General features: G+C 38.6%; 1 protein-coding gene across 1 annotated transcript in view; it reads left to right on the top strand.

Moving 5' to 3' along the window:
* The first annotated feature begins 3,234 nt into the window (after nucleotides 1–3,234).
* The window catches only part of LOC113542274 (cingulin), a 32,685-nt gene continuing 8,705 nt past the window's right edge, over nucleotides 3,235–27,214 (top strand). The window contains exons 1-9 of the mRNA XM_026939668.3: nucleotides 3,235–3,394; nucleotides 18,418–18,666; nucleotides 19,280–19,883; nucleotides 21,521–21,624; nucleotides 21,888–21,957; nucleotides 24,916–25,031; nucleotides 25,159–25,291; nucleotides 25,914–26,126; nucleotides 26,461–26,609. Coding sequence (XP_026795469.3) covers nucleotides 18,419–18,666; nucleotides 19,280–19,883; nucleotides 21,521–21,624; nucleotides 21,888–21,957; nucleotides 24,916–25,031; nucleotides 25,159–25,291; nucleotides 25,914–26,126; nucleotides 26,461–26,609 — 1,637 coding nt within the window. The 5' untranslated portion in view covers nucleotides 3,235–3,394; nucleotide 18,418. The remainder of the gene's footprint in view (nucleotides 3,395–18,417; nucleotides 18,667–19,279; nucleotides 19,884–21,520; nucleotides 21,625–21,887; nucleotides 21,958–24,915; nucleotides 25,032–25,158; nucleotides 25,292–25,913; nucleotides 26,127–26,460; nucleotides 26,610–27,214) is intronic.

Below are 27,214 nucleotides of genomic sequence, written 5' to 3'. Positions count from 1 at the left end.
CCAAGCCCAACCCCTGAAAAACAACCCCACACCATAATCCCCCCTCCATCAAACTTTACACTTGGCACAATGCAGTCAGGCAAGTACCATTCTCCTGGCAACCGCCAAACCCAGACTCGTCCATCGGATTGCCAGACAGAGAAGTGTGATTCGTCACTCCAGAGAACACGTCTCCACTGCTCTAGAGTCCAGTGGCAGCATGCTTAACACCACTGCATCCGACGCTTTGCATTGCACTTGGTGATGTAAGGCTTGGATGCAGCTGCTCGGCCATGGAAACCCATGAAGTTCTCTACGCACTGTTCTTGAGCTAATCTGATGGCCACATGAAATTTGGAGGTCTGTAGCTATTGACTAAGCATAGAGTTGGTGACTTCTGCGCACTGTGCGCCTCAGCATGCGCTGACCCCGCTCTGTGATTTTACGTGGCCTACCACTTCGTGGCTGAGTTGCTGCTGTTCCCAGTTGCTTCCACTTTGTTATAATACCACTAACAGTTGACCGTGGAATATTTAGTAGTGAGGAAATTTCACGAATGGACTTATTGCACAGGTGGCAACCTATCACGGTACCACGTTTGAATTCACTGAGCTCCTGAGAGCGACCTATTCTTTCACAAATGTTTGTAGAAGCAGTCTGCATGCCTAGGTGCTTGATTTTATACACCTGTGGCCATGGAAGTGATTGAAAAACCTGAATTCAATGATTTGGAGGGGCGTCCCAAAACTTTTGGCAATATAGTGTATTATGCAGCTTGTAAAGAAGGATTTTCCATATGTACACTATATTGAAAAAATTGTTGAACATCCCATTATAGATTTAGTCTCCTGTTGCTGTTTTAATAACCTCCACTCTTCTAGGAAAGCTTTCCACTATACTTTGGAATGTGGCTGTGGAGATTTGTGTCCATTCCATCACAAAAGCATTAGTGATGTCAGGCACTGATGTTGGGCGACAGGGCCAGGCATGCAGTCAGCGTTGCAGTTCATCCCAAAAATATTCAGTGGGGTTGAGGTCAGGGCTCTGTGCAGGCCACTCGACTTCTTTCACAGCAACCTTGGCATACCATGTCTTTATGGACCTCACTTTGTGCACAGGGGCATACTGGAACATGCACCTTAGTGCCAGTGAAGGGAAATTGTAATGCACTATTGACTAGAAGACATTCTAGACAATTGTGGGCTTCCAATTTTGTGAAGATCCACATATGGGTGCGATGGTCAGGTGTCCACATACTTTTGGCCATATAGTGTATGTAATATCACTTAACTGTCAACATATAGTGACTTATAGAAGGATATATTAAGGCAATGCATAACTCCTTAATAAAACCAATATTTAACATATGACATTTACGTTTGGTAAACTGATCATTTTAAAGGTTATTTATTTAAACCCTTTGCCAGTGACACTGACGTATTTATTTTATTTTTATTTTATTATTATTTTTTAAATCAGAGGCTCATGTTTAAAAGTAGACAGTTGGTGTCCACTGACTATAACACACCTGATATGGAGACATCAATTCCCCCAGCACAGGGGTCCTCACTTAATCAATCTGACAAATGCTCTGCTAAATACTTCACTGGACAGATACTTCTTTGAACAACAGCAGAAGAAAACCAAAAAACCCAGAGTTGACATTTTTCAATTTCAAGTGGTAAGAGAAGAAGAGGAGATTAATGAGTCCAACATAACTGTCCAACGGTTCTGCAGTGGAAAGAGTTAAGAACATCAAGTTCCTTGGTGTGCACCTCTCCGACGACCTGTCCTGGACTCTGCACACCACATCAGTAGTTAAATCTGCATGCCGGCGGCTCTATTTACTACAGAAGCTCAAAAGCTTTGGTCTCCCTCCCAATATCCTTACAAACTTCTACAGATGTACCATTGAGAGCATCCTGACGGGGTGCCTTACTGTATGGTACGGCAGCTGCTCACTCCTCGACCGCAAGGCCCTTCAGAGAGTTGTGAGAACAGCTGAAGTCATCATCGGCAACGAACTTCCATCCCTTCAGGACAACTTTCATCTGCGATGTCTGAGGAAGGCCCGAAAAATCACAACTGACTCTAGTCACCCAGCACACAGTCTGTTTATCAAACTGCCATCAGGCAGGCGATACCAGAGCATTCAGTCCAGAACCAGCAGGCTGAAAAACAGCTTCTACCTGCAGGCTATCAGAACCCTTAATAAACTGTAAAATTGTCTCTAAAATTGCACTATTATCCCCCTTCATATCATATCAAAGATGACAAAAACATCATGTCTTTTTTGAATCTTGCATACTTTGCACAATTACATTACACTACCTCATAGCAAAATTTCCACCTCCACCTTGCACCTGCGCACTTTCTATTTTCATTTAATTTCATGTCATTTTAATAATTATTCTACATTTCTGTCTCTTAAATTTCTGTCTTGCTTCCCCCTTTACTATTTATTTCTGTTGTTATTATTGTACTGCTGTAGACTGCCTAAGCCTCACAAAAAGCATTTCAATGTACATTGTCACTGACACTTGTATATATATATATGACAAATAAACTTGAAACTTGAAACTTGTAACTGAGACACATTACACAATCACTGACAGACAATGCCTCCCTCTTTTGGTTGATAACTGTAACACAACATGGACAAAAAATCTTGGTTGTTAGGCTTACAGGGAGTTTTTTTTTTTTTAACATAAGGGATTTTCAATTAATTCTGAAATACACAAGTATTTTGCCTTCTGTAATACACCTCACACAACACTTTAGTTTGTTGAAAAGTCACTGACAAATATTACTGTAGTCTAGGCCTATTATTTTCATTGTCAAACATGACATATTTTAGAGCAGGCCACGTATTTTATTTTGTACATTATTGTTCTTGGTTTTGAGTTTGATATATTTTTTAAAGATCTATATTTTTTTAAGATATTATATTTGTAATTATTGAGAAACTATTACAGACATGTGTCAGTCAAGCAAATCAAATGATGCAGATAATGGCTGAATCCTAAATGGACTCATTCTCTGTACAAGAGGACTGCCTTGGGAATGAAGTAATGGTTTCTAACTTCTGTAATACAGCACTGTGTCCAACAGGGAGCCATTTGTTACAGCCTAAACCTAAACCCGCTCTTACTAATTGAAAACGCGCTCTATTGTGGCTCCACCCACCACGCATGTTCTAACCAATCATATTATCCTCCCTGGCGTCCGTGGGCGTGGCTAACCGCGGCGGTCGGTAAAAGGTAACAGGTTGTATTTGGCAAGCACTTCACTCATTCAAGGTTGTTGGTTTGTGTCATGGAAGCTGTCACTGAAACACATTTCATGAAGAGAGCTACAGAAGTGGATAGAAAACGCACTAACTAACACCAGCTTGCACACTTCACACCGACTGTAGGTAGGTTAACGCGTTTGGCGGGGCTCTGTGTTATTTATTCGCTAACCTGCTAGCTTGTTAGCTCTGCGGCTACTTTAGTATAAAGTACTAACTTTAGTTAACTTGAAGGGAGTTTATTTAGCGCCAGATACATTTTGAACTAGTTAGTTCACTATATCTAAGACTTCTCGGGAACTTATAGCGTAGTCACCTCGCTGCCTGGCTGACACAGAGAGCAACAGTCTGTAAAGTTACTTTATTTTCATCAGCGTTCAGTGGGTTTTGACTTGTAACTCACTCCTAAGTAGTTTAGTAGTAATTGTGGGGAAATTGGGATTAACGTCACGCAAGAGGATTAATGTCTCGTTGGCGCAGGGATGGTAATTTACGAGTGTTTTTCTCTGAAACAGCTCTCTGTCTGGAGAGTTGATGGAGTTAGCTAGTCGCAGGTGCACAAATCAGCCACACGGCTCCAGGTCCACCTGCGCCTCTCGCCTGTACACTGCTGTCTGCTCTCGCGGGATTTCCGACGCGCCTACAGGTGTCTGTACACTGGCTGAATCCCAAATGACCTTCTATGGAATATATGTGTATATATAGTGCACTACATACGGGTATTATTTCATACCTGGATACGCAGTCATTCAGGATTTGGGCATAGGTCCCACCTGTCAAACAATCATCAATTTAAAATTAAGTTTCTAATGTTAAACATATATAATGTGTGTGTGTGTGTGTGTTATATATACACACACACATATTTTTATACATATAAGTATAACTTGTATGTGAATGTTGCCATTCACTTGTTATGTAAGCACAATTTCAAGCAAAATACAGTTGAGTGTAAAACTTTGTACCACCTTTTGGTTTCTCCTTAAAACTACAACCTTTGAGAGTAAATAGAAGTTATCTTTATTATCAGGCTCATATATCCCTCTTGACATGTTTTCGTTAATTTATTTAATGGCTTGAAACAGTCAACCCATGTTTAATCCTGTTTAAGGTATGACAAAAACTTCAAGTATTGAGATGAGAAAAAGATAGCACAGTGTTTAGGCGTACCATTATCAGTGGAGAAAATCAAAATTCAGAAATGTATTTATTAAAAAAACACTGAAGGACTACTAAAGAGTGGAGGAAAAAACAAGTGTGTGAGGGGCATCCCAGAGAGATTCATTAAAAATTCAAAACAGTAGGAGACTTTGTAGGTAAATGGAATAAAATCCCACTACATTCAGAAATATAACATTTATCTATTCATGTTTTTTATTGCTTAATTACTTGCGATAATGAAGGAACATATTTAAAGTCTGTCCTAAAGGTTTCATAATTTCAGATTAAGAATTTTCAAATTTCTGCACTCAGCTGTAACTGTAAACATATTAAACAATTGAATACGTCACTAAAATGATTGAGAGGGCCATGTGAGGCTCCATGGACATTGATTTTTCTATAGTGGTTTCGCTTGAAGAGTGAAACCGGTGATTCATTTCACAAGTATTTGGGAGTTTGTGCTGTGGCTGAACTCCAAGTCTGATAACTTGAGCTATAATCCACAGGATGGTCTGTCTTGTAGATGTAGTTAGTAGTGGATTGATGACTTATATTCACTGTGGAATATATACTCGTTAACTCTGATCTGATTTTGGGAAAGCAAAAAGCTCACTTGTGAAATGTTTAGTGTTGCAATCTTGCTGCTCCGTGCCATCTTGGTTATTGACCTGTAAATGCACAATGACACTGATAAGCACATAGATGTTTTAGGATCTGCTAAATAATCCTATCTTTTCAAGAAGGCACACCTTTTCTCACTCGAGAATTAATTGTTTTCAGAGAACTCAGAGGTGCCAGCTTTTCCCGGTATATCTGGGTGTATGTGTGGGTCTGTGTTGTGTGAGCAACACAGGAATGCAGGTTACAGAAAGAATGGTTATCATTGTTGGTACGAGACTATACGTTATGCTATTTGGCGACACTAAAGCCTTCATTGTCATGCCAGTGAGGCACATTTTAAGAGCTGGAGAGAGGAAGAAATGCTGGTTTGTTCAAGGCTGAAAGGAGGACAGAAGCTCAGGTGACTGATACGGAGTTTGGAAAGAAACAAAGAATGCCGAGGGAGTTAAGCCCTAGCCTAAGGGACGCGTGATGAAGCAATAAACACACACCTGCTAATCCTTAACTGTCAAAACTGTAGCCAAAACCTGAACTAGTGTTTTTTTTTGTTTTTTTTTTTTAGAAGAACAAGCTTATAGACAATGTTTGAAATAGTCTGTAGGGAAGAATAGCTCGTCTTAGGTGAATCACACTCTGATTAGTTGTGTGTGCAGGTTTTGAAAGGTGCTGGAGATTTTTTTTTTTTAGGAGAAATCTGTGTTTCTTTATGCTGTGGCTTGACTAATGTTTGTGGTGCTTGTGATTAATAGCATTTACTATGAACTCCATGTGAAGTTGCAGTCCTCTTTGTTTTTCCTACACCTTCGGTTTCTTTATCAGCTCTTGGAGTCTGACTAAGCTGAAAGTCACTTTGGATAAAAGAACCTGCCAACAAAGATGGCAAAGACATAAATGTAAAATGTCTGCCAGCTAATTGTTACCCTTATGCTGGCCATAAATCTGCAGTTTCACCACATTGAGAGATGCTAATAATGATGCCTTGGCCATCTGCATCGTCTTACAGTTTTAAGACAAGCTTGATAGATAAAAATTGAGGGAGTGTCACTTTATACAGTTATAAGTATGTGGGAATGTGAATTAAAGCCAACATGTCAGCTGGTTTTTCATAGATGTAGCTTGCCTGGTTTTTAGCACTGACTGCCTCCTCAATAGCTAGTGTTTGCTCTGTTAACCAATCCATGAACAACTCTCTTTTTTAAAATGCAAAAAAGAGTCAGCCTACACAAGTGTAGGCCCACCTATACTGTGCTCATTAATAATGTTGGGAATTTTTTTCCTCACTGCAGTATTTGATTGAGAATTGACTTTGTTCCTAGTATTTAAATCACGTGTGAAATATGCACTCTAAGCCGACTTTTATTAGGTTATGTTAAAAATAGAACAGCTATTTAGACCGTAGTCTGATTTCAGGAAAGCACTGCAGAATTTAGCGGTTTACCTCATTTAACATGATTCAATTCTTCAGCTCATTACTAAGGGCTTCATGGGCTAAATTCAATGTGTTAGAAGAGGAAACTTAAAAGTCTATAGAGCTGCAGCCCGGAGTTTGACAGTGAGAGAAGTTGGGCTTCTCACAGTCCTGAGATTTGAACCTTTCACAAGGTTCAAAATCAGTGTTGTTTTGTAGTCCCAAAGACCTGGGATGACAACAGATCCTTTAAATAAACGTAACCAATGATTATAAGAATCCTATGTTTAGAAAACCTAGCCTGTGGATAATATCAGTGCTGCAAATATAGTTTTAGTTGTTGAGACCAAATTTGCTTTTGTTATTTAAGTTTATATGTTTATATGTTATTTTATGTGAGCTCCAAGCTTTGGCGGTCTGTGTGGTATGAAACATTATAATTAGAATCTTGTAGTATGTATTACAAGATATTTACAAACCCTTTTTTATTCCTACATGAAAAGATTTATGAATTTTGCAGTTGCTTGCATAATTTCTTCTTAAACACTCAAGAAGCAGTTCATTAACTTGCATAACGTGAGACATATTTGAATATAACCCATATGAAATCCTATTTGGAGTTTGCCAAAAGGCATTTTGAAAACTCGGCAGAAGTGAAAAGGGGTCTCTGGTGTGATGAGACAAAACTGAACTTTTTGGCTTTGGCACATATAGTGGAAACCCTGCTAGATGCTTTTCATCTGCAGGGACTGGAAAATTGGTCAGGCTTTAGGGCAAGATGGATGGAACCAAATTCAGGGCCATGCTAGAAGACACCCAGTTCTAGACTATTAGAGACTTGAATACTTAAGGTACCTTGTGCCCAAATAAAATATTTCCTGTCTAGGTTATTATAAGGAGTAACTATTGAGGTTTTCCAAATCACCATAGTAACAGTTGCTATTGGGTTTAATTTCCCCTCTCAAAATGACATTTTTAAATGCTCAGAAGCTCTCGGAATTTGAAATCTCAAATCACGATCATTTTTATGTGTCAGCTGTTGTTATAATGCCACTTTTATGGCACGTAACATCCATATACTTGCTACTTGCTGTGTGCATGTCATGATAGACAACTGCCTAAAGGTCTAGGCAGGAACAAAACATGAAATTATCATAATTCTTCAATCGTTTAAGTGTGTGTCTGTGTGTGTATGTGTATGTTCGTGCTGTGATCTTACTCTAATGATATCACTTGTGCATTCAAGCCTGCAGTGTGAGAGTCCATGGCAGTGCTATGTGCAGGCAGTGTGAAGGTGTGTGTATGTTTATAGTGTGTACTGTATGTGATAAACATCCACACATTATCATGCTATCACAGAAACTCACATTGTGATAAGGATTAAAATCTCATTAATCGTGCAGCCCATCATATTCACAGCTTTGATTTCCATAGTAAGGTTGATGTTTGCGTGCAATTGCCCTTATACATTTGCATTTCTGCACACTAGTGCAAACCACAGTCTAGCTTCTTATGGGAGCAAACTAGTACAGTACATATTTGAAAAGGTGCTTATGCTTAGTCATATATACAATATACCATTTGTAAACATCTCATTTCCGGAGGAGAGGAAGCCCATATGTAGATAACACGGTGAAGGAAAAAAGGTTGCTGCAAGTAGCTGCATAAAAGAGATGACTTTATGCATAGAATAATGAAGCTGAAAGGTCTTGATATGCCTGATAGAAGCATGAACACTTACCCTGTCAGTAAAGTGCGCTGATTAAAGTAGACACATGATACAACAATAATAGTTATATTGTAGTATTATATACTTATATAAACAATTATTTAATTTCACAAAGGATAGTTCCCCATCCACCCTACACTCCAGGAAGCTTTCTTTTCCCATGAGGTAAAGGTTTACTTCTATTATGTGTATAAGAGACTAGACTAAATTCATGCTAGTGAAGAGACCAGGCTCAACAGCAGAGCAGACAGAGCAGTCAGTGTTCTTAGGCTATCCACTGGGTTTTCTGCCCCACTTCACTGTAATAAAGATATGAGATGGTGCCCACCCTCATTACCCCCTCTCCTCCCCACTGGGATCGTTTATTCACTGTGAATGCTGAATACTGTCACTGTTTGCTCATGCACTGACACACAGTGAGGAAGTGAACAGACCATGAATGAGTTTTGGCGATGGTCTTTTGACCAGTTTCTGGTTTGGCATGGATGAATTCTTGCAATGAGAAACCTCTTGTCATGTTTAGGTTGTTTCGATCTCCCATTGCTAAATAAATATATACATGTTCATAGCAAGCAGTGATAACATTCTGTGTAAATGCATAAAGTCACATTCAGACATTTATGCAGTTTTTTTTTTTTTTTTGGTAAACTAGGGATGCATCAATAGCATTTTTCATACTAAGTACAAGGACATGTTTTTTGGTACTCGTTGATACTGATACGATACCAAAACGAGTAACCTACTTAGTATTAAGCACTCAGGGGCATCATGTAACATGTTATTTAGTTCTGTTTGTTAGTTGCAGCCATGGGCTGCCAGCAGTGAACTCCTCGTGCTGAGTTTTGTATTTAAGATGTTATGCCTTTTTAAAAGTATCTTAAAAAGTGTATATTAAAAAAAGTGAGCAGTGGTGGTTTAGTGGTTAAGGCTTTGGGTTACTGATCAAAGGTCCAAAGGTCAGGGGTCGTTGCACAAGGCCCATAACCTGGCTGACCTTGCGTTAACAAGATAACAAGCTGGGATATGCGAAGAAAAAGAATTTCTCTGTACTCTAATGTACACTCACTGAACACTTTATTTTTAACACTTCATAACAACACTATACCAGTAGCGTAGGGCCTCCCTTTGCTCGCAAAAGAGCCTCAGTTCTTCATGGCATGGATTCCACAAGATGTTGGAAACATTCCTTTGAGATTCTGGTTCAGATGTTAACGTGATTGCATCACGCAATTCCTGCAGATTTTCCTGCAGATTCCTGTAATTTCCTTCAGATCAGGTGCACATTCATGCTGCGAATCTCCTGTTGTACCACATCCCGAAGTTGTTCTATTGGTTTCCGATCCAGTGACTGGGAAGGCCGGTGAAAAACACTGAACTCATTGTCATGTTCATGAAACCAGTTTGAGATGAGTTTTGCTTTGTGAAATGGTGCATTATCATGCTGGAAGTAGCCATTAGAAGATGGGGGAATTGTGGCCTTGAAGGAATGCACATGGTCAGCAACAATACTCAAATAGGGTGTGGCATTCAAGCTATGATTGGTATTAATGGGCCGAAAGTGTGCCAAGAAAACATTCCTCACACCATTACACCACCCCCACCAGCCTGGACTGTTAACACAAGGCAGGCTGGGTCCATGGATTCATGCGGTTGGTGCCAAATTCTGACTCTACCATCTGTGTGCCTCAGCAGAAATCCACATTCTTCAGACCAGGCTACGCTTTTCCGGTCTTCAACTGTCCAAGTTTTGGTGAGCCTGTGCCCACTGTAGCCTCAGCTTTCTGTTCTTGGCTGAAAGAATTGGAACCCAACATGGTCTTCTGCTGTTGTAGCCCATTTGCCTCAAGGATCAACACGTTGTGCATTCTGAGATGCTTTTCTGCTCACCACAGTTGTACGGAGTGGTTATGAGTTACTGTAGCCTTTCTGTCAGCTCAAACCAGTCTGGCCATTCTCCATTGTCCTCTCTTATCAACACGGTATTTCTGTCCGCAGAACTGCTGTTCACTGAATGTTTTTTTCTTTATTGCACGATTCTGAGTAAACTCTAGAGACTGTTATGTGTGAAAATTCCAGGAGATCAGCAGTTATAGAAATATTCAAACCAACCTGTCTGGCACCAACAATCACGCCATGGTCAAAATCACTGAGATCACTGAGATCTGAGGACAGTATCAGCGTGGTCATAAAAAATGAGCACAAAGTGCAACCTTGACTCGCAAGCAGTGTGTAGACACTTGCAAAAGGAAGCATACATGTCTCAGTGCTCGCTGAACTGAAGTGCTCGCACGCATGTTCACTTCACTGCTCCACAATCACAGATACCTTCGTGTATTTCCTGGCACCTTGCTCTCATTTTTAATGACTGCTCTCACTGTTACTGTATGACATTTTTCAGATTTACAACTTCCCTAAGAAGTGAACTTTTCCAGGAACACAATAGTATTTACAATCTGTATTAATGCTCCAGCCTAAGTGGATTTTGTACAGAATCAATTATTAATTATTAATGTGTAATAAAAAAAAAAAAATTAAACACTTTTATCAGATTTGCCAACAGCCAAGGTCTTAGAGGACACACTGTGGCCATGTTACAGACAGATAGACTAACTTTTGTGTAATTGGTACACAGAACAAACTTGCCACTTCATGAATCTGTTGTGATAAGTATGGATGGCAGTTCAACAATGTCTATCAGTTGTTTATGATACTTTGTGTGGTAAAATGGTGTTTAAAGTTCAGCATGTTTAAGCAAATATAAAAATAGGCCATGGTCACTTAATGCTCTGCACTGTAGCAGCATTTACAATGTTTGTTGCCCAACACCCCTGCACCCCCCCCTCCATTTTTCTCAAGAGTTGTTCTTTTCTAATGAAGTATTACAACACTACAGCTTTTTTTATTAAGTTTAATAATCAGATTTTTATTATATGTTAATTCTCTTTTAAGTAACTGCACATAAGCCCATAGGCTACATGAGCAGCTGCCTGAGGATATAGACCCACTGTTTCACCCATCTGACTGTAATTTGTTCATTATGAGAGAAATTTGGTCATATTGTACATGGCAGGGATTTCAGATGTGTTTTGATATTGGATATAAGGTTGGAGTATGTAATAATCACATCTCTGTGATGTGTGCAAATGCAGTGCACTGGTCTTATCGTATTTTCTTTTTATGCTTTCAAGGATGGTACAAATGAAATTTTTTTTTCATTCACAGTGCAGTTTTCCATTTTGTATGTAGCTACGTTTAAACATAACGCCCTTCCTGGTGGTGAAGGCACCTCGATGCTGTAACTGTAGTGTGCACTACTTGTTCCGAATCTCACCACCTGCTGCCCTACACACATTGGCCAAGGTGCGACATGGTTGATGGCAAAAAGATTTTTACTACATTGCATAGGTGTAACTTACTCTGGGGGCGCTGGGGAATTTTGATATGCCGAACTGGGTGATTTTCACGATTAATTTGGTTCACACACACACACACACACATTCAAATGTTATTTAAAAGTTTAAACTAATACAAAGGAAAAACACAGCCTTCATAACCTGGAAAACTCCTCCTACAGCCTACACTACTCCCAAACACGCTTAGAGTTAAAAAAAAATAACACACACAAAAAAAACCCACTGCAACAGGCAACACTTTGATGAGGACTGAGCTCCTAGAAAAAGGTTCAAATATCCCTTCAGAGATATGGAATTGGTACTTGTTTGAAAAGTCAGATGAACAAGTTTATGTAAAATATAATGCTACATTACATCCTAAGCCGTAATTCGCCAGGCAGAATTACGTCATTTTCACCCTTGGCATGTTCGGCAGACGAAGTGGGAAAATGGACGCCCCATGTTCGTATTTTGTTAGCAACAAGCTAGGCAACTAACTCTGATGAGTGATGTATATTTTCTTTATCAAACAACAAACTGTATAGTCAGTGTTTTTAACAAAGGAATATATCTGTATGCTGATTAAATCTAAAGCTAATACTTATATACAGTGTAACTCATTTAAAGGTAACAAGTTTTACTTTGTTTATTTCTGATGCTATGTGCAGCCATGTTGATTTGACATCATAACTCCATAAACTCCATAAACAGGGAAGGAGCTCGGATTTGAGAAGAATACCCAAGTTGACTTCTCAGTTGCGGTGCAATTTCATGTCATGAAAGACATATTCCCCAGTTACTTTGTCGAGAAAGAAGGGTTCACTAAGTTGTGCAAATCTAGTAACAGCGCCATCTATAGCAAATAGTGCAAACAGTTTTTTTCAATATCCTTTTCTTTAAATATCCTTCATTTAAAAGAACCATTGTTTGCACTATTTGCTATAAATGGTGCTGTTACTATTTTTGCACATCTACATTTTCCAAAGTCTATACTGATAAATGAAAAAGTTCTCAATTTGTTTATAATTGCATTATATAAGAACAAATGAAATGAACAATGAAACCGTAATCATGAGTCGTTTATAAAGGTCTTTTTTTTTTTTTTTTTTGCACTATCACCTAGCCCTAAGTCCAACACCCGATCTTGATATCGTCTGCAGCGCCTTTCAAAACAAAGTTACACCCACGCTAGGCGTTAGTGTTCACAGATGAAAGGCAATCTTTTCAGAATGAGGAACACGCAGGTATGTGGAAACACTGACTAAAGCGAGCAAAATAAAGTTCAGTGCAAATTGTCATGTAACTCTCCACCATGCCAGCCAAACATTAACATATAAAAGGCAGTCATGGTAGGAGAGCCATCAGCGACAATCAGCATGTAAATTCCAACCAGGAATTCCTGTGAAATTCCATGGATCCCTGTATATGTCCACTGTTCCCTGTCACCTGGTTCGTTCTTTTTCTACATGCATCCAAGGTAGGTGACGTTCAGCTGGAATTCACAGGGACTGCATTTTCCCCCATATGATCATTTTCCTGCAATGTCTGCTATACGTAATAGCCACCTCACGGTCAAACGTAAGGAGAGAAAATAGACACTAGCCAAACTCAAATAATATCTTTTACGTGTGATGAGAGGACAGAACAGCACAGCTCATCACTCAAGTTATATCGTTTTCCTTATTCTGCATTCATGCACTTTTTAGTACATTATTACTTTATTATATGTTGGCAACCAAAACATGGAACTGGGCCACATACTGGAGCTTTTACTTACCCAATGGACTAGCTAATAAATTTATGATTTGTGTCTTTTTTTTTTTTTTTTTTTTTTCTTTAAGTTCCTGTGGGCTGAAGTTGAAGTGGTTATGTGTGCTTCCCCAGGAATTATTTCTCTGTGACTAAATACTTCACTTGTAGCCAATGTGTTTTGAATTTGGGCTTTGAATTTCTGTACAATAACAGTAAGACATGGCTAATTCACAAAAATATATTTTATATTTTTCTTATAGTATGTCTAAGGAAAAAATATAGTCTGAGCTTGTTGCTGTAGCCATTTTGGTGATCCAGAATAAAGACTGAGACTTTTCACTAGACTGTACTACTTAGCTGTAATTCTCCTGCTGAATGGTCACATGAGAATGAGACCTTTTAACTGCACTGGCTGCCAACTCCACTGCTCCACTTTCTTTTACTAGATTTAACTTACACACACACACACACACACACATTCTGGCTCTCTCTGAAACAAGTAGGGAATAGATATGGGAAAAGAGATAAGTTGTTTGTATGGATATACAGGACATTAGAGGACACTATGTGTGAATTGTGGCCGTATGGATATTAAAGAGGAAGTAAATTGAACGTCTGTGCGTGTTTGTGTCTATGTAAAAGAGAGAGAGGAACAAGGGGAGGTGTGTCTCTGGACTAAACAGGTGGTTGCTTTTTTTATCACTACAGTGAACTTTGATAAGACCAGAGAGCTAGCTCTTTTAAAGCTTTGTCAGTTTCTTTGGGGTTGTTCCCTTTTATTTTTAATGGGCTCTTATTTTTTTAAAGGGCAAGATTGTGTTCATAATGATTAATACAGTGCAATTCAGATGACACAGTCTGTTTTATGTCATCTAAGTTTCTATGGCATAACCTAGACACACAGTAAAATCATTTCCTTTCTGAAACGTCACTTCTATTCTGCTGGAATGTGACTAGTCAAATTATTGTAATACGATCATAAGCAGCCAGATGCCATGACATGTCAAAACTGCCAAATCCAATCGGAATAAAGGCACACACCCACGATGTAGTCTCAACAAAGTCATTGTGCTGATGGATTATAATGTCAGAGACGGACACACCCTTTGCACTTTAATCTCACCACCATCACAGCAAGGAGGAGCAAGTGACGTCTAAGAAAGTGCTATATTTGTAATATACTGCAATATATACAGAGGCTATAAAGAAGTCTACACACACCTCTGTTAAAATGGCAAGTTTTTGTGATGAAAAACCAAGATGAATCATTTCAGAACATTTTCCACCTTCAATGTGAAATTACAATATATAAAAATTAAGTGAAATACAATCACAAACATTTTAGGGAAAATAGGAAAAATAAAAAAGTTACAATAACCTGGTTGCGTAAGTGTGCACACCCTGTTATAATTGGTGATGTGGCTGTGTTCAGAATGAACCAATCACATTCAATCTCATGTTGAAAAATAGTTATCATACAGCTGTCATCAATGAAATTATTCTGATTAACCCCGAATAAAGACCAGCTGTTTCTGTAGGATTTTCTTGACATCTTCTTGGTTTCATCTGACTGCTGAAGCCATGGTCTTCAAAGAGCTTACAAAGCATGCACAGTACCTGACGTGTCGAAAGGAATCGAGCAGGAGAGGGGTACAAAAAAAAAATTCCAAAACATTAGATGTACCATGAAACACTGTGAAGGCCATCATCAACAAGTGGAGAAAATGGAGGACCACAGTGACATCACCAAGAACTGGACATCCCTCCAAAAATTTACAAAAAAGGCAAGACAAAAACTTACCAGGGAGGCTGCCAAGAGACCTACAGCAACATTAAAGGAGCTGCAGGAATATCTGATGAGTACTGATTACACTCTGCATGTGACAACAATCTGTCATCTTCTTCACATGTCTGGGCTGTGGGGTAGGGTCGCTAGACGGAAGCCCTTTCTCGCAAAAAACATCCAAGCTCAAATAAATCACCCCCAACCATGTGGCAAAATGTGTTATGGTCTGATGAGACCAATTCCCAAAGGTATAATAATTCCATAATTCCAAAAGGTATGTTTGCCGCAAAAAGCACTTCACCAAAAGAACACCATACCCATGGTGCAGCTTTTCTTCAGCCAGAACTAGGGCTTCTGTCAAGGTGGAGTGAATCATGAATAGCTAGAAATACCAGTCAGTTTTACTGCAAAACATTCAGGCATCTGCTTGTAAGCTGTAGATGAAAAGGAATTTCACCTTACAGCACGACAATGACCCAAAGCATACATCCAAATCAACAAAGGAATGGCGTCACCAAAAGAAAAATCAGTGTTTTTAAATGGCCGAGCCAGAGCCCAGACCTGAATCCAAATAAAAATCTGTGTCGTGACCTGAAGCAGGCTGTGCACAGGAGATGCCCTTATAGTTTGATGGACTGAAATGTTTTTGCAAGAAAGAGTGGGAAAATATTGCTCAGTCAAGATGTGACATGCTGAGAAACTCTTACCCAAAAAGACTGAGTGGTGTAATAAAATCAAAAGGTGCTTCAACAGTGTATTAGTTTAGGGGTGTGCACACTTATTCAACTAGGTTTATTGTAAGTTTATTTTTCTTTTTTTCCTTAAAAAAGTTTCTGTTTGTTTCACTTTATTTGAATAGTTTGCAATTTCACATTAAAGTTGGGAAAATATCTGACATGATTTATCTTACCTTCATTTTTTACTTCACGAAAACCTGCCATTTTCACAGGGGTGTGTAGACTTTATATACACTTTATGTATAAAAGGCTGAATGAATAAAGCATTTTAGAAAATTAGATATTACTTGTTTCTTTGAGAGACTCACTGTTTTGTTTTAGGTGTACATTTGATTGAGTAATGAAGGATAGTTCAGACGTATCTTATTGATTTTCTATCGTCTTTGGGTTTAGATCATAGATCTGCATTTGTTAATTTCTTAATTTCTGCTGATTGAGGTTATAAAGACACTGGCTATGAAAATGGGACTTGCATTATATCTAACCCTCTAAAACCATTCTGAGGTGATCTGTAGTGATCAGTAAGAGGTGCCCACAGTATGAAGTAGTTGCTATAGCTAAGGCAAATTAAAAATGACAATTCTCAGCAACGCGACCAACAAAAAACTAGTATATACTGTATAGTAAGTTAAATATATAAGATGTAAAAATCCTTATGTTTGATTAGAATGTCTTTGCCATTTTGGTTGTATAAACAAATGGACAAAAAAAATCTGAATCTACGTTTTCAGACGTAGTGGCAGCAAATCTACCCTAATTTGCATATTAATTAACATGAACCTTGAACTTTTTTAGTTTAATTTTCTTCCATAGAAAGGTTTGTGTATTTTCACTTTGATTAATGGTTTGCCATTCAGCTACAGGCTGGTTGTGAAGCCAGTGCGGTTTAGCCTGAGCTTCATGTCAGCCTCAAGAGAGTGATGCATGAGAGTGATAAAGACTTTAGTCCTTTAGTCTGTTCAGCTCTCTTGCCTCCTCATCTGTACACTCTGCTCAAACAGGTCAGGTTCCAAAGCTTTAACTGTCATGCTTATACTGCCATCATTGACATCTAGTAGACATTAATATCTTTGCTGTAACACACCCATATGTTCTTTGCTTTCCACAAACTTTTGGACATATTGTGTAGCTGCATAGAATTCTGGAACTTTTTAGTCTAAGGTTTGTCTGCACTACTTCCACTTTGGGTTTCCCTTTTGTTTTGAGAAGTTTACAGCAAAACCTAACCATTATCACTTATAGTATGTTTGATACGACTAAAATTTTTTTCTCCTAATGTCTTTGTAACTGTGTTAGAAATGCCCCCCCGTCACAGGAATAATAAAAATACAGCACCAACCAACAAATTAACACATCACAAATACCTGCAATATAATATATGTTTCAGGGTGGAGCTTTGCTTCAAGGAACACTGGCTTTGTCCATATAGCCTAATGTATAATCTGAGAAGTGTGTTTAAACACCTGTATCCAGTTGCTGCACACAACCATTATATGGTCTGTTGCAGTGATAAACCCTAAGACTAAATATGGGCTCTATATAAGTACTCATTTAGAGTCATGTTAATGTTTAGTTCATGTATAATGTGTAGGTTGTGTTTAAGGCCATGCTTATGGTGAACCCAGTTGCCTCTGCTGCTAGACTATATTTCTCTTAGATGCCACTGGATCTTGTACATGTGTTCGTTTGTTTTGTTCGTCCTGTAGCCCGTAATGCACACACATGTCTGAATTCAGCTTGTTATACCTGATGTTGACTTTTCTGTGGTTAACCTTCATGTGTGTACTCTAGTAACACAGAGAGTCAATGTGCCAAACCGCAATAATCCACTGAGAACACTTCAAAGCTCCACTTACACAAACGGTAGGGTTATTTTTGTACTTTTACATCAGGGCATATGCAGCTATATGAAACCTACAGTGCTAGATTGGAGTATTTAGCAGTTTTTCGTCTCCTGGGCTTTTTTTATAAAACCGTAACTGGATAATCGTAGCTGCATTGAGTGTGTTTGTACATGCAGTATTATTAAGGAAATGAGCTACAGAATTGAAGTCTGAAGTCTGATCTTCTATATCGTACATATTTCATAGGTGACTCATATACAGTCCTTTATATACTACTAATTATAGTCTCTGCCTTAAATAGCGATAATTACTACAGCTTGGCGCATTTCCTTGTTTCGATTTTTGCAGAGAGACCGTCAGAATGTCAGCTTCTCCACCGACTTTACTTAAACTTTGCCACGCTTGAGAAATGTGTCCGGCTCTTTTTCCTTTATGGCAGTGTTGAATGGCAGTCTGTGTTTTGATTATTATATATCAAAATATATAATAATTTTTTAAATATCAATCGACTCATTGGTAATGGGTAGCATTGCAGGGTCACAGTCCCCAATTCACTCCTGAGCTCGCGTTGCTATCTGTGTCAAATTTCACATGTTCGCCTTGTGTCCTTGTGGAGTTTCCTCCAACTTCTCCAGGTTCCTACCACATCTGGAAAAATATGCCAGTTGATGAATGAATTGACTGATGATTGATGAACTCTTTCTCCCTGTCTTTTCCAGCATGTCTGCATCAGCCTCGGGTAGAAAAACCCCAGTGGATTATGGGGTTCAGATCCGCTTCATAAATGACCTGCAAGATACAGGAGGTGGAGGGCGTCGAGACGGCTCGGGGAAATCCTCGTCCCGCTATGGCGTGGCTGTCAGGGTGCAGGGCATCGCGGGCCAGCCATATGTAGTGCTCAAGGATGGAAAGAAGGGAGACTCTTATGGAGTTCAGCTCCGAAACCCATCTTACAACAGCTTGCCCAGGTAACACACACTTACAGTGTACAATGTACACTTGCAGATTCATACTTCAGGCTGCCTGCCCATTCACACCCTCTTAGTTATGTACTCCACATGTCTACATCACATCACTACATCACTAAAGGTTGCATTTAAGACTTTCCCCATCACAGTGTACATTCAGAAGCCAGAAAATCCCATAGGCTATCATGCTTATCAGGTAAGCCAGGATAATGCAACACAGTGCTAACCCAAGTAGCTGAACATTATATTAACTTTATAAGCCACTTGAGCATTTTTTTCTGTTTAAAAAAAAAAAAAAAGCGATCTTTAATAAACGTGACTTTAAAAAGGGAAGATCTGACTGAAAAAAGAGTAAGTTTTTTTTTTTTGTTGGTTTTTTTTTTTGTTAAACCTTGGGAGCGTCTTCAGGTTTTAAAGTTTAGAGTTTTTTCAGAGTTTATAGCTGCTGTAATGACAGAAATAACAGGAACTAACTTCCACAACATTAAATGTAACTATAAGCTGAATAAAACAAACAAAAAAAAAGCTGTTATTATTGAGAATATAGACATATTACAATGTTGTTATTTTTGTGTGTAACGTATAGTGCTGTAATGTTTATCTGACCCCTTAGGAGGCGGGAGGATGGAATAGAGGATGGTCAGTATCTTTCCACCTCAGACGGCAGCTCGTTGCGACGGGCTCAGTCTCACGGCTCTCTGCTGGACCGAGAGAGTGACTACAACAACTCCGTAAACGAGTTTAGGCGCCCTAATGGAGATGGGCGCTCGGGCAGCTATGCCAACTTGGATGGCAGGATCGGCGTAGGAATGGAAAGGAACCAGTGGGGAGGCTCCCACCAAGCAGGGCTGAACGGCTCTTTAGAGAAGGAAAATCTGAGAGGACTAGGCAGCTACTATGAATCTTCTTCTGACGCTGTTAAAACTCCACGTGACAGACGCACCAAAAGTGGAGGAAGCAGTTCTGCTGGACAAGCTGGCGGTGTCGGGGGCTCCTCCAGGGGGCGCACTCCTGGTGTCAGTGCAGGAAACGGGCCTAATGCTGCAACTTCTGTCCTTTCTTCTGCTCAGCTAGTGCCTCCAAATGAATATACTTCTCCTCCATCATCCTCACCTGCTTCAGGTTACAGCAGACCGAGCCGAACCTCCGGATCTTCCAAGATTACAGCCATGCCTTCCTCTGATTTAAATAATGATTGGTCCACAGTAGATGCGCATGTGAGTGGTGTATCTGTCTAACATGATTTACAGTCAATCAGGTTATAATTTGCTTTAAATTGCTATATCCTATACAGGGCATTGATTTGAGCTCGTTTTTTTCCCCTAACTGTGGAATCATTCAATAATGATAACTAGTACGAAGTCTGCAAAACAGTGCTTCATTTTAAAAAAAAATATTTTCGTATGCACTGTACATCTTGATCTCTAATGTCTACAACATAACTAGAGATCCTTATAAGCGGTACTCATGTATGATAATCACTAACACGTGATGCTGGTAACATAATTTGATGCCAAAATGCGAGTGTGCTAACATAATGAACGCAACAATGTAGCTTATGAAAGGTACACCAGGCGCTAGTGCCAGCACTGTGAATCATGCCAGATATGTTGCATTTTTACAAACCTAAACACGAAGAAAGTAAAACTGCAATCTTTCACGTGGACATTTCAATGGGGTAGGTGCAAATACAAAGGACCACTGTCCAGCTCCCTTCTCTGGCCTCCATAGCTCAGAAGTTTCTTTCTGTGCCAGTTAGCAGTGTAGCAGTAACAACTGTTTATCAGACTGTTGTTAACAGGAAAGAAAACAGTCTTGCATGTGAAAAAGAGAGACGCTTCTCCCAAAAAAAAAAAAAAAAAAACTTTCTCTTTACATTCGCCCAGCCAAAGTAGATAAATTCGATTCAGGAGTTAGTCATTAAGCAATAGGCCTGCTACTAAAATTTCTGTTTTTTTGGAGAATTATTACCGTTACTCAATTTTGAGTTAAGCAATAAGCCCCATGTTTATACACACATAGCCCAAATATTTTTTTTTAAGGATTGCGCATTAGACAGTTCCAAATTCGTATCCCAGTTTATTTCATGTAGGCCTATACATGAGCCTTTTTTCTTGAAGGCAACCTATTAAACTGCAAACATTATGATAATGATTTGCAATGTTTGAAAGTTCCCCAAAGAAGTACTTGTATCCGTACTTTGTAACGTACAGAACTTTAAAGCTAAATACTTGCTACTCGTATCAGGATTTAAAATTGGTATCGGTCCCAGTCTGACCACAATGCCCGGCTTAATCAAGCCGAGTTCTTATTGAAATCTCTCACGTTCAGTAGAAACGGTTCGTTGTATTTCACTCTCATTTGCAAGTAGCTGGAGTGTAACTGTAGCAGGTTACAGAAAGCTGATCTAGCAGACTGGACCCGTGTTCTCAAGTAAATGTGACTTGGCTTACTGCAGTGGTGTCTACTGACAGACCCTGTATTCAGATTGCAGGGTGAGGAATAACAGGTTGTAGATGGGTTCAAGAAGGATTTACACAGCTTGTTTCGGGACAAATGCATGTGTCTGTGGGTGTTAAAATATGGTCTTTTAGTGACACTGTACTGTATATGAAGAAAAGACGTACAAATTAAAATTCTAGGTGGTAATGTTTTTTTGGCATTAGTTTAATTGTATTAATAAAGGCTAAGCAATAATTCAAACTGAAGTGACAATAGGAATGAATTGAGTGTGAGATTATGTATGATGCGTCAGCAGTTATGTTATTATGTTAATTTTGTTTTTGTACTCTGTATGTGTGTGCTTACTATTGAATCTCATGTAACATTTGTAGTCTCTGATTTCTGTTTTCAGGTGACTCCTGATCTTTTGATGGATCAAAGTCAGAGCTCAGGGTCGGAGTTCAGCAGCGAGGAGGATCAGATCCAGCAGATAATCTATGGTGTTCTACGACAGGGGTAAACCTATATCATTCATAAAATTGCATAAAACTGCATAATGAAAAGTTGTACATGTTAAAAACCCCATGTCTACCTAGAAAACAAACGTATACCAAAATTAAATTTTGCAGCATTTATTCATATTTTTTTGTTTGTACAACCATCAACCACTCTTGAATGTTTTTTATGGTTTAGTCGTTATGTTGAAGAGCAGTTAGACGTTTGCCTTTAGAATTCATGAGTGAAACTTTAAACTGAACTTTCCATTCTGTTGCCTTTAGGAGCAGCGATAGCGATGCTGCAATCAAACGCAGAGTGCGAGTCATCTGCGATAAGATCCAGGGGCTTAAGGTATGGCACAGGCTTCACTTTACACTGTAACTTTACCTTCAGTTAGTTGTTGTGGGGGATTTGCTTAGAGTGCGTTTGGCGTTTGGCCTCTGCACTTAATCTCCATGTGTAGAAGCACAAAATGGCGACCTGTGCTTTTATTCTTTCATCATTGTGTAACTAGACCTTTAAAATGTTATCAGCACACTTAGACCATGATAAGACAAAGCCTGATTTTTTTTTTCTTTTTTCTTTCATTACCCCCAGAGAAAGCAGACTCATTTACAGTAATATATGTCACACTTTAGATCTATATTAATGTTTATGATTTGAGTTGTGAATACGTATCCATGGTTGTTAGTAAGCCCTCTCTCACATTTATTTTGTGACATGATTTCACACTGAAAATGTCTTATGTGGGTTGAAAATGGAAAGGGCAACAACAAATAGACATTTATTTTTATAAACAGCCAAATAAATGAATAAGAAAGGATAAAAGAAAAATATAAAAGGATTTTACTATTTTACCATTTGATACTAGGGTTATTTTGAGTGGACTTTTATTCTGAATACAGTTTTGCACATTCGAACCTTATTTCTCCCTTAATTGTCTCCCTGTAACCTTTTTTTTTTTTTTTTAATGAAGTAGACACCTTTATGAAATGTTAGAGAATGAAGAGTGATTGATGGCACAAAATATGTAGGGGCGTTAAAAACTTAAACTCACAAATCACTTACATAAGGTACAATCTGAAGGTCATGTATATAGGGTTATACAGTAACCACTTTTTTTTTTTTTTTCTTTTTCAAAATCTCTTTCTAATTATCATTGTAATTATTTGTAATGCTAAATTTTACACTTTGTTTTTTTCCCTAGTCAAAATAAGCTGCACTTTTTGACTATTTTTGGCCAGAATATTTTGGTGGCATTCCTAATGAATCTAGTTAACTGTGTACTTGTCTAACGTTAGCCAAATCGAGCATGCAGTGATCGTGACAGAAAACATTTTAAGTGGGAAAATCTAGAGGAAACGAGAGATAATGTGAGAAAATGGGAATGGGTTGAGGCCTACAGGATGTCAGAAAAGTTTAAAACTCAGTCATTTTATAGATTCACATGTTCATTGGCTCATTTGCCATTTTTATTGAAGGGGAACAAAAGACTGCTGTTTTTGCTTTTTTTTTTTTTTGTAATAACTCGTAGCAGCGTATTCCAGTATTAAAATGCAGTGTTCCTATGCAAAATTCATAAAAGTTGGCAGGCCTGTAATGAACAGAAATATTAAACACAAATGTCAGCTCAAAACTGTATCAGCTTAGGCATTGATTAAAACTCAAATTTCAAGAAATTTATAATTTCCACAGTGTATAAATGAAAATCTCTGTCTTAATGAACTTTATATGATCACAGTGTCAAGTACAAGTTTATATTAACATGTCAGTACAGATAGATACGCATATACGCAGATAGATATAAGCATAGGAATTTTACTAAACAAGTGAATGAAACGTTCACTGAATGAAACAAAAAGGAAAACGTAAAACTGAGAGTAAAACTGTCATTCCTGGGCGCCTCAAACAGTTAACTGGGTATTTGAATACCAGTGCACATCCTGAGTGACATGGAGGGTGAGAGCTGATTTATGACTTGGACCATGTTCCTTCAAGCTTCTTTGTGGCCAAGTTGGCACAGAACACGACTCAGAAACTAGCCGTGTTGAAATGGGCATTACAGTAATGGCTGTCTGAGAGTTGGCATCTGTCCCTGTGTTAGAATGAATTGGCTGCAGATCAGACAGCTGATCCCTGTTTAGCGCGAGTGCAGCTTGGAACATATCCACTTGAAAACACATACTTCCCTTGATATCACATATCTGTGTGTCCACTGAGGTGGAATATCACAGAGGGATTTTTTTTTTATGTCTTTCTTTACGCTATCTCTTGATGCAGACAGTTTATCCTCACTGACAGTTACACAGTGTGTCTACTCTGGCATTTTAATAGTGGACTCTAAAGTTAATCAGCTGTGAAGTGAAGTAATTGGCTGTGCCACAATAAATCAGTGGCCTTCTTAGCACATTGTAATTACACAGCGATTGAGCGAAGCACTACATACCTGATGGATCAACTTGCATACTGTATCCAGCAAGAGTCGGATAAATGTGCCATATTCTGTGGTTATTTTTATAACTGGCATAGGCTGTTAAAATTTGCAGGACCTTATTTTAACTGAGTAGTTTATGCTAAACTACAAAAGTAGTTTAGCTGAAATCATTCCAATCACGTAGACCACTTTATTTTGCATAGACTTCCATAGCCTTACGTATAAAGGTGTAAACATTCTTCCATTCTATTTTTTTTATTATTATTCATTTTAAGCAATAAATGTAGTTAATATTTTGCAGTGTATATTTATCTAGCTGATTTCCAAAGTTCTCATTTGTAAGCAGAGTGAAAGAACACCTCTCAGGTTTCCCTGAGACGATTAGGCCATTCTCTCACTGAATTTTCTCACTATGTTGATGGTGCACTGATTATATAGCACATGGGAGCTGAGTGTATTCAATTACTAGGCTTGCTAATACACTGTTTTACTGTTACAGCACCTGCCTGAAAATAATTCATGTCCCTCAAGTAGAATATGTGCTCACATGCTCAAATTGATTGAGGATACAGTCCCCTCTATAACATATCTGCATGTAAATACCAGGAAATAAAAGCTGAAATGCTAAACTCTCATCTCATATCCATTTTTTGATCAGGTGAACAGTGTAGGAATTACAGCACTTTTACATCTCCTTCATCCCCCTGCCTCTATTGCGATTACCTCTGTGTTAAACTGGCTTCTTGCCCAACATAATCTTTGCAGGGTTTTCCCATGACACCTTGTATGTAAGAACATAATGTCTGTGAAGAATATTAGTGTTTCTAGGACTATGGTGGTTTTTAGTCTGATGTGAACTGTGACTGTGTTTGTAGATGAACAGATCAGACCTTGTACTTAAGGCAGAGCTGGAACAGAGTCTGGATGAAAATATTAATCTGCAGGAACAGCTGAACAGGAAGAAGACGGAGTTAGATCAGACACATTCTGAGTAAGACCCACCACACACACATTCTTTCACAGTCTGTCTTTCACAGCATTTTGGTTTTGTGCCATGATTATAGTGTCTGTGTAACACATCAGTAACAATGTGTTTGTTGTGTCTGTCTGTGTCTCAGAATGATTCAGTTACGTATGGACAGAGAGAATGCTGAGTCTCGTGTCAGACAGCTAGAGGACCAACTGACAGGGCTGCAAGAGGAGCTGAGGAGAGAGACGGGCAACAGAGCAGAGACGGACGTGATGCAAGCGGTACACATATGCTTTTATTGTCTATGGTATAATTGTACAGAGAAAACATTCATGGGAAGTTAGGACAGGTGAAAAAACCCAACATAATCAGCTACAGTAGAACAACTACACAACTGACAACTACATTTGCAGTGACTTCTTAAACATGAATTTAAACCTATTCTGACTAATAAAACTGATGTGTGTAATATAATAAATGTAACAATGGAGTGAAGTGTGTTCTAGTAGCCTAATGGATATTACTTAAAGTGTTATCTGATAGAAAGAAATATGAGAGAAGGCAACACTTACAGACTCTAACAGGGAACATAAACTACTACTTGGTTAAAGGTGTTGCCTTTTCTTTTTCTTAGTTTTGTTATTAATAATAAATGTGTTCTAGGCTACTACATTGATTGCAAATTTTAAAATACACACACCCACAAATGGTTGTATAGGCACAATGGTGGCAGTACACACATGCACATTTAGGAAGATATATAGACATACAGAGTCCAGTGATGATGATATCTAAGCATATATATGTAAATCACAATGAACTATATACATAACACTATGTACAGATAAAATACGAGGGAGGGTAATTTAATAATGTTGTTAAAAATGTTAAAATGGTGTGTAGGAGTTGCTGGACCTGCGCAATGAACTGGCTGATATGGTAGCACGTCACCAGAGGCTGGAGGACGCTCTGAGACAGAGAGAGCGGGAGCTGACTGCACTGAAAGGTGCCCTGAAGGAGGAGGTGTCCACCCATGACAGAGAGATGGAAACTCTTCGACAACAATACAGCCAAGACATGGAGAAACTAAGAACCAGCATGGCACAGGTTTCTCAGGTATACACAGATGTTTACACACAACCAAATGCAGTTAGTAGTGGAGATCTGAGGATCTGAAGTCTGAATCTTCTGTAACTCAAGCAATAAATCAAAAACATGCTCTAACTCTCTCTGCTGATTTACTTGTCCTGTAAATATAGTATAATGAGTAATTAAGGCAGCTAGCAGCCTCACATGGGCCTTTTAAAATTGAAAGTGGCCTGTTGTGTGAATTCAGCCAGGTGGTTGCAGTGATGTGCTGTAAAAGATGCCATTAGAGCTGCTTTAAAGATTGATAAAATTGTTCACTAAATTGATTGTTTCTTTTATATTCACAATCACTTTTTGCCAGTCTCAGGCAAGCATAGAAGCAGAGCGCCAGCGTGTGAACTCTACAGTACGCTCCCTACAGCAACAGCTGGAGGAGAGCAAAGAGGAAGCCAGCCATTGGAGGGAGCAGTTCCAGAGCACCAGAGATGAGCTTCGCAGCACCAAACAAGAGTGAGGGCTTTTTTTAAAAAATACATTATGTATGTACATGCTCCCTGAATGCAGCTAGTTAGGTTTTGCATTAGTGGCTAGAAGGTTATGAGGTGACAAGTCCCAAAATCGCCACATAGCCCCTGTCTGACTCTTCAGCAAAGCTTTTAACCTTCAGTTAATACATGGATGCTTTACAGTGGCTGACCCTGTGCTCTGACCCCAACTTCTTTGCAACTTTGGATATGTTAAAAAAAAAAAAAAAAAACAAGATTTGTTGGAAAAGAACAGTTTCAAAATTATTTAAAAATTATTTCTCTCCTTGAGATGATTGTGTACAAAAACAATGCAAAAAAATCACTTCTTAGCAAGTGACAATATCTTGAATAGTCATATTCATCTAGTATTTCCAAGATTACCATAAATCAAATATAATATTATTAAGCCTAATCTCTAGACTTTTTTTTTTTTTTTTTTAAACTAACTTCAAGCTTGAAGTAGTCTTGTTCTATTGGCAGATAATTTTGCTAATTTTAAGCCTTTAATTACAGAAAGAAGGAAAATTATCTTCACTTGGCAAGATGTCAGTTTTTGCAGTGAAAAAGTTTGTTATTAACCTGTAAATT

Source organism: Pangasianodon hypophthalmus, chromosome 1, assembly GCF_027358585.1.
Source record: "Pangasianodon hypophthalmus isolate fPanHyp1 chromosome 1, fPanHyp1.pri, whole genome shotgun sequence".
Lineage (NCBI taxonomy): Eukaryota > Metazoa > Chordata > Actinopteri > Siluriformes > Pangasiidae > Pangasianodon > Pangasianodon hypophthalmus.
This window is presented reverse-complemented; position numbering and strand designations above follow the sequence as displayed.